The sequence below is a fragment of the Spermophilus citellus genome, assembly GCF_964194105.1.
Source record: "Spermophilus citellus genome assembly, chromosome: 2".
In the NCBI taxonomy this organism is placed as follows: domain Eukaryota; kingdom Metazoa; phylum Chordata; class Mammalia; order Rodentia; family Sciuridae; genus Spermophilus; species Spermophilus citellus.
Window position 1 is genome coordinate 213,621,213 of NC_138183.1, and position 7,951 is coordinate 213,629,163.

The 7,951-nt window shown below is 50.2% G+C and overlaps 1 protein-coding gene across 1 annotated transcript; it reads right to left on the reverse strand.

The window, feature by feature from the left end:
• Positions 1-339: 339 nt before the first annotated feature.
• Positions 340-7,951, reverse strand: DBX1 (developing brain homeobox 1). The gene is made up of 5 exons (XM_081279758.1): positions 7,833-7,951; positions 4,564-5,211; positions 3,837-3,938; positions 1,763-1,965; positions 340-1,305 (listed from the first exon to the last, which is right to left on the reverse strand). The coding sequence occupies exons 2-5, from the start codon at positions 4,928-4,930 to the stop codon at positions 943-945; spliced, it is 1,035 nt and encodes a 344-aa protein (XP_081135884.1). The 5' UTR covers positions 4,931-5,211; positions 7,833-7,951; the 3' UTR covers positions 340-942.

Below are 7,951 nucleotides of genomic sequence, written 5' to 3' on the forward strand. Positions count from 1 at the left end.
CTAGTCCTTTATAGCATTCATAATAACCTTGGTATAAAATATCCATACAAAACATATGTACAAAATAGTGTACAGTTCATAGAAGCTGTGCAAAGACAGCAAAGTTCAGTAAAAAAAAAAAAAAAAAGAAAAGAAAAGAAAAAAGAAAGAAAAAAAAACATCAAAGAGGCTTATGGATATCACTGTCTGTGCACATCATACTCAGGATCTCTGCAGCTCAGTGACACCTCTCCAGAAATAATAAAAGGGCACAAGGCAGAGTGCTTGGTGCATATATTATGGATGTACAAATTTAAAAGAAAAAGCATTAAAACACACATAACAAAATACATACTCTTCCCCATAGAGCATTTGGAAATAAAAGACTCAGTATTTTCATTTCCCTTAGTCAGAGGCACATTCTTTTTTGAAATTCTTGTGCTTTCTAAGAAAACTATTAAAGGAAGAGTGGTGGGAGTGGGGGTCATGCCCCTTCAGGAGGATTGGAGGCCCTTGCTACTTAGCACAGAGAAGTGAGGGGATCTTGGAATTAGTTATGTGCTTGGTGTTTGGACCCCTAACTCAGTTTCCTCTTTTATAACAAGATTTCCTACTGTATAGGGCTGGGTAGCTAAAGAGCAGCAAGGCTGGGTTCACAATTCACTCCAATTCACTCCAGGCTGTGGGAGTGGAAACCTCACCTCCCTCCAGTATTGGATAAGCAAGATGGAATGAAGCCCTGTAGAAAAGTTAAGACTGGGATCTGAATTTCTGTGGGGACGCTGTTTGGAGGTGGTGTAGAGGAAGGAAATGTCTCTTTGGGACAACAGAAGGAGCAGGAGCACCTGGATGAGGTGATGGTTCTGCAGCCCGGGCCACAGCGTTGCAGGTAGGTGGGATCCCACCTCTTCAATTTCAAAGCACTTAGAAACGGTACGGGGATGGGGTCGAGAGGGGGCAATTCTAGGACACGGTGATTTCCTCTTCCTCCTCAACCTCCTCATCCTCCTCGGAGTCTGAGAAGTCCGAAGGTTTGCCAGGGCTAGTAGAGTGCGCTGGGGAAGCCGGCAGTGGCCCTCGGAGCTGCGGATCCCGCACGTGCTGGGGGTCGGGGGGCACGTGATAGGCCAGGCGGTGACGGGGGCTGCCAGGGCGCTCATCCTCCTCCTCCTCGTCCCCGTGGCCCTTCTGGCCCACGTCGCTGAGGTCCGGGTGCGGATTGAGTTTGGTGGGAAGGGTCTGCTCACGGCAGCCTCCGCTAGATAGGAGTTCGCGCTCCTTGGAGTTCCTCCATTTCATGCGTCGGTTCTGGAACCAGATTTTCACCTGGGGCACCGGGGCGGGCGAGAAGCTGGGTCAGTGGTGGTGGGGTGGGGGCGAGGGATACGCGCGAGGGAGGTTGCCAGCAGGGCGCACAGGGAGGACCCGGGAGGGCTCTCTTTCTCCGCCTCGCCCTCTTCCCACTCCCCGAAGTGATTTCCGACAGGTTACAGCATTCGCTCCACACCCATCCTGACAGCCCCTCTCTGGCCCCATCCTCTGGCACCTAGCCCAGATGGGCGGGGGTGGGGGACTCTGAGCCTAGACAGATGGATCGGGGTTGGGAGCGAGCGGTCCTGGGGAGCCTGCGGAAGCCAGCTCCTGCATTTATTGCTTCCCCGGGCCTCGTTTCTCCCAGTTGCACTTTTTCCTAAGCACTTTCAGAGATCCCGCCCAATTGATTGACACGGGGGCGGGGAGGGGGGGATCGCGGGGAAAGCGGCTGTGGAGAGACGGCCCTCACCTGCGAGTCCTTCAAGCCCAACTTGGCCGCCAGCTTCTTGCGGTCAGGCTTGCTAATGTACTTCTGCTTCTGGAACATCTTCTCGAGCGCCTTGCGCTGCACGTCGGAGAACACGGCTCGGCGCAGCATGCCCCTGCGAGGCTTTCCTCGAGCCGCCAGCGGCCAGGAGAAGGTCCCGGGGATAGGCACGACGCTAGAGGACGCTGCAGGGTGGGAAGGCGGCGAGTGAGTGGCGGGTGTCCCGCGGGGACTGGTTAGAGTCCGCCCCTCCTTCGCGGTTTTCCCTGTGTTGTTCTCTCTCAACCCTGCGTCTCTTTAAAGCACTCCTTTTTCTCCCCCTGGAGAATACACCAGGAACCTACAAACCTGCAAGAGTGAAAGGCTCTTTCCGCCCAAATAGCTTTCCCTTTCAACCGTGCAAACCCGGATTAAGAAAAACCACGAAAATAGACCTGTTGCTTTTTTCCCAAAGATCTCAGGGAAACAAACCTGCGTAGACCCGTTAAAATAGCAACAGAAAGAATAAATTACAAAAATAAAATATCCAGCTGAGGCCACTCACTTTCTTCCCTAAGCTTGTATCATCTTGGTGGCTTTTTGCATTCTTTAGATGAAAATGAAGTACTTTGCTGGTGTAACAGAAAGGGGAAAATCCGCCTTGAATTTTTGATGTTGTTGTTGTTGTTTTTGTTGAAAAATCCAATCAGTATTCATCTTTTTTATATTAATGTTTCCTCCCCTCCCCCACAAAATGTAAAGAATTCGGCCCGAATACATGAAAAGTGGCAGCTAATTAGCACATTGACCGCTTCCCAATGGGTATTGGCATGATAAAAAGAAGGAGAGTTTCGCTTTAAGGGAGAAAAAAAGAAAAACAAAAAGAAACAGAGACTCTAATGAAGCGTGAATGGTAATTGTGTAGTAATGAACTAACAGAAAAAGACTGTGGACAAGCAGCGAAAGCCATATATTACTGGGACAAAAGAGATTTACACTTTCAAACTAAACACAACTGCAGGCCAAGACCATTGGGAGAATACTGATGGCAGAGGCTTCTCTTCCCCGAATCGTTCTCATTAAATGGACATGAAAAGCTATTTATAAAGCTCGGGTTGTTTTTGTTAGAGCATTGAGATGAGTGAGAAAGGGAGCAAATTCCATTATCAGCAGGAGCATGAATGTTTTGGGGGGGGTGCGTTTGGTGAATTTTCCCTCTTTAAAAAAATCAATTGCTCGTTTCTTCTGCAGATATTTGGAAGTGCTGTCCTGGTTTTACCATCCCCCACCGTGCTCAGTCTTCTCCCTGGTCTCCTCTGAGTTTTGACCAGTTGCAGAGTATGAGCCATAGTGGAAAGTGTTAAGTGTTTTCCTTTAGATGGGGGCCCAATTCGGACCTGGCTGCAACGGTTTCTTGCTTTACAAACTCAGCGCCCTTTAAAAAGATATGGCGGTGGGGGGTGAAAGGGTATGAGAGGGGTTGGGAAATCAGGTTGGAAATAGATGGTGGGGGTAGGAGGAGGATCTAGCCTCCCTCCCCTTGGGCGACCCCCGCCATCCCACACAAGAGGGCACCCCATGTGGTCTTGTGAAAAGCCCAAGTCCTGAATGAATCTTAAAGAGAAATTAGCCCCGGCTGGTAGGTGTCTCTCGACGGCGTGGAGGAGCTAGGGCCGGTCTGTGTGTGGCTGCCCGGAGGAGCTGACCAATTGGTCATGGTGCTGAAACCTTTGTGGAGAATCGTGGCCAAGTGCACTGACTCTGTGGGAAAACGGCGGCGTGAAGGGATGCCAACAGCTCCTCTCCGGGAAGGGAACCGCCTCAAATTGGGACCATGACAATTCTTGCTAATTTGTAGAGCAGGGAATTGGTGCAAAGTGTCAAGCAGTCACTGCTTGTGCTAAATAGGGCATCAAATTGGCGCGACGGATTCGTGAATGTTGTACGCCTCGCAACCTCTGAACCAGAGCGTAACCCCGAGGGGTGGACGGAGAAATATGGCTTCGGGGCAGGGAGCGACGGGCCAGGGCTGGGGCGACCGCGCCCAGCCTTGCAGAAGGAAGGGAAAGAGACCAACCTGGGAAATAAGAAGATCTGATGAAAGGTTGGAAGGAGCCTTCAAAGTAGGGAAAGGCGAACGTCTTGGGAGGGAGGCTCTGGAGCAAAGTGGGGGATGTCTCTGGGAGAGAGAAGAGAAGAATTTGATTATGGTACAGCACATCGAATACGTGATATGATTAACAGTTCAGTTAATTTCAAAAGGCATCTTTTAAAATGTATTGATAGTAAAATAAATCTTTCTAACATTATTTCATCTGGGAGAAATCCTTCCTTTCCCGCTAAAATAATACTCTGCACCCCCCACCTCTCGCTCATTCTCAGTCCTAGACATTGGGAGGTAGGACTGGAGGAAGGAAGAAAGGAATTGCAGACCATAATACTAGCTAATCCAATAAGCATAACGTCTTGGGTTTAAAAAAAAAAAGCCTGTTTTCTAGAAGTTCGAGGACTGGAACGCAGACGCCAAGGGGCGTGCACTCTGAGGTGTAGCGCCAGATAACTGCGCGCTCTGCGTCTGCAACTGCTCAAGTTTGTTCAGAGGGTGGGCCGAGTCGGTGGCTTTTCTTCCAGGAATTATCTGAACCTAACTTGCTTACTGCCCGACCAGGGTGGATCGGGATACCTGCGTACCGACGTGCACTGGTGTGTGCGCGGTACTCGCTTCATAAAAGAAACTAAGGCCTGACGGACTCTGCGAATGCCTAGCACCTGGACAGGGCCCTCAGCGTTCCACCTTCACTTACCTGTTCTGGGCGCCGAGGAGAGGATGGCATTCACCCCAAACTTCAGAAACGTGGGCTCGCTGGCAGGGGAGAGGGTAGTCTGCGGAGAACTGCCCCGCCGGCTGCCGGGACCCGGGGAGCCCAGGTCCGAAGTCCCAGAGTCGGGAACCGCTGCTGGGGCCCCTTGCCTGGGCGGGGACATGCTAGCTGTGGGCACGCTGCGGGGCAGGTAGGCGGGGGGCCGGCTGATGCGGATCAGATCTTCCACTAGGAAGCTAGTGTGCCCCGAAAATGCCGAATGAAGGGACTGGGGCAGCGTCAGGGTGGGCGTGGGCCGCAGGAGGCTAGGATACCCCGCCGGGGGCGCGAGGAGCCCCGGGAACATCATGGTAGGTGTGGGGCGGGAGAAATAACCCTTCTTCCAGTGGCCGGAGGGTAAAAGCCTCGCGTCCCGCCCCTCCCGTTCCCGAGGAGCCCTCTCTTGGGCTTAGCAAATGTCTTCAAGTAAGGATCCCACTTGGGCGTCTGCGAGTCCTCCGTAGTCCTCCCGTCGAGGTGACGATTTTATAGTGGCTCGCTTGCTAACGCGCTTTGAAAAGTGACAGCTCTGACAATGAAGTTCAACAAAGTTCTCCACTCAAGCTTCATTCGTTGGAGGCTCTGGGCTCTCTGATTGGCGCAGAGGTGCAATTTATGATTGGATTAGTCTTCATAAGCATGGCCAGCACAATGGGCCGGCAACAAAGGCCCTAGCGCATCAATTCTGCATATCGACCGCCTCTTTGCAATACAGTGTGCAACCAAAGCTCTTGCCGGGGGTTTTTGTTCGGAAGCAACACCCGGGCTAATTAAATGCCTATTTAGAAGTTTCAGATGACATCTTGCCTCATAGAAAAGGAATTATTTAAAGAATGCACTAAATTTATTTGCAGCTCCCCTGCTGAGTCTGGAAAATAAATCAATAAATATTCATGGAAATGCATCTCCAGGCTATCAGTAAAATAACTCTCTCCCGTGTGTGTGTGTGTGTGTGTGTGTGTGTGTGTGTGTGTAATGGAAAATTTTAAGTCCGTGAACATGAAAATATACCACTCTCCCATCTCAAGTCCTGTCACTCCAGCTGAACATAAAGCAGATGTGAGGGATGGGTTAAATCACTACTAGAAGTTCCACTGTAACAACCGGGAGAGACTTGGAAATCGAGGCTTTTGGGGATATTAGATGTGTCCATAAATGTTGAGGGGTTCTTGATTTGGGTCATTTCATTCTGGGAGATTAGTTGAGTTTGAGAGTTGGTGGGCGCCTGAGTCCTAAGACAAGTCTGCTGCAAACTCCCAGCAACTTGGAAAATCATTTCAAACGAAGCTTCTCTGAAAGGAGCCCCCAAGCTCACTTGGGGGGAAGAGAGAGAGAGAGAGAGAGAGAGAGAGAGAGAGAGAGAGAGAGAACAGGGTACCAAGGCTGGGCAGCAGGATTCCACTGGCAAAGGTTTATGCCTGCCAGAAGCTACCTTGGGCAAGGTGACCCCAACACTTTGTCACTGGCCTTCTTCCAACCTTAAGGAGCTCTCTGCAGTTTGAGTTGAAATTCATGGCCAGACCATGAAGTGGGAGGGTCCAGAAGTCATTCAGAGAGCACCCTAACTATTGAGGAAGACTTAACTTGGCCACAGTTTTGTAGCTTCTTAATTAACTGCAACATACAAACATACAAATAAGTGAAAACCGGAGGGAGGTATGCAGTTCCCAAGAATGTTGGTCCACACCAGAAAGCCTCTCCTAAATTTGGCAACTTAGAGAATCCTGGCAACAATCCCTTTACTTTCTCTGGGTTGGGACAGAGGTGGCAATGAGCCTCCATTCTCCTATTTGTCTGCTCCACGAGATAACAGATGTGTTAAATGTCCCATTCATTTATTTAGTGTGGCTGAACCTCCCCAAAGAGAAGTGTGCAGCCCTGCCAGGCTGCCTTGATCCTATTAACCATGAACTAACTGTCACCTTCAGCTGGTTTTCCTTTTTGCTTTTTAACACAAAGCCTTCTCAAAAAAAATCTTATTAACCAGCTTTATTTCTCTAGATGGTTTTGTTCAGGGTGTTTTGTGTTGATGATCTCCATGTCGCTGCTTTAACCATTCAATAAAAGTGCATCTGCGATTTATATCACATTAAACCAGAAACGTAGCCTGCTAAAGCTCTCCCTTGATTCAAATTAAAAAGTTATTTCGGGCAGGGCTCTGGAGACGAATTAATGCCTGAAGATAATGTAAGTTTTGAGCCCTAGACTGCTTTTGGAGGAGTACTGGCCCGGCAAGCAGGGATAGGGGGTGAAAACCAATCAGGAAAGGAACAACTTTTAAATAAGTGGCCATTTAAACGCACAGAGTACATTGGAGGCTCCTGGAAACCAAATAGGGAGATCTCTCCTAGAACGTGCAGGGTTCCTTTTTGAAGTTTTGCCATAAAATAGTTGAGGAAAGTCTAAACTATTTAAACACCTGTGCTTTAACCTTGCCACAAGACAAGGTTCTATGGCCAAAGAATCTGTCTTCTCCCTCCCTCCCTGCTTCCTTTATGCCTCCCGACAGCCCCCAGTTCTCTGCTCAAGCACATGCTCTCCCCCACCCCCTTCTCTTCCCCTTCCTCTTCCTCCTAGTCTTCCTTTTCTCTCCCGCCCCTCTCCATACTCTTCCACCTCCCCGCCGCGCCACCCCCCTCCCGCCCCCGCAGTCTAAAGGCCCGGAGCAGTAGTTGCCAGTTACAGGAAGGGACTTGGGCGGCTCCAGGTGCTGGAGTCCCTATCCATAAGGCAACTTGTCCAGACTTTCAGATGATCTTAATAAAGTTCATCTTTGCAGAAATTAGTTTGGGTTTTGTTAGGGGGAAAGGAAAGGACTAGAGGTCAGCCTGGGGCCTTCGTTGCGCCCCCTTTCCCTAGGCCTCCTCCCCCGCTGGGGCATTTCCCGGGCTGTAGTTTTTGCAGTTATTATCCGGTCCGTTGACACGCTCCATACCCCCCTGCACACATACACCGGCCATTCTGCCTCATTATAGACTAACTGCTGCTAACTTCTCTGCTTTTAAAAGGCAGCCCTGACATTTTTTGGAAGGTGGGTCAACCCCTTGCTGCGATCCACGTGGACCCCGCTTCCTGCAGACAGACGACACGGCCTCCTAAAGAATTTCTAAGGCTCCATAGAGGAAAACTCAGGGCGGGGGCGAGAGCTGGCCGCCTGTGAAAAGGCAAAAATAAATCCCAAGGAAGCAAGAAATCGAAGGAAAGGATCTTACTTTAAGTGATCTCCTTGAACGCGTCTTTTCAAACTCCGCGATAGCCCGAGTGGCTGCGCGGCGTGGCGGCTGCGGCTAAGACCTGTGACTAATGCCGTTTGACCTGAGCCCAGGGGTTT

Excerpts from the sequence above, each read along its gene's own strand:
- DBX1 (XM_081279758.1), bottom strand. The coding sequence starts at position 4,930 with ATGATGTTCCCGGGGCTCCTCGCGCCCCCGGCGGGGTATCCTAGCCTC. Across the intron at positions 3,939-4,563 it reads CTCCTCGGCGCCCAGAACAG|AGACATCCCCCACTTTGCTC; the intron begins GTAAGTGAAGGT and ends TCTCTCTCCCAG. Across the intron at positions 1,306-1,762 it reads TGGGCTTGAAGGACTCGCAG|GTGAAAATCTGGTTCCAGAA; the intron begins GTGAGGGCCGTC and ends CCGGTGCCCCAG.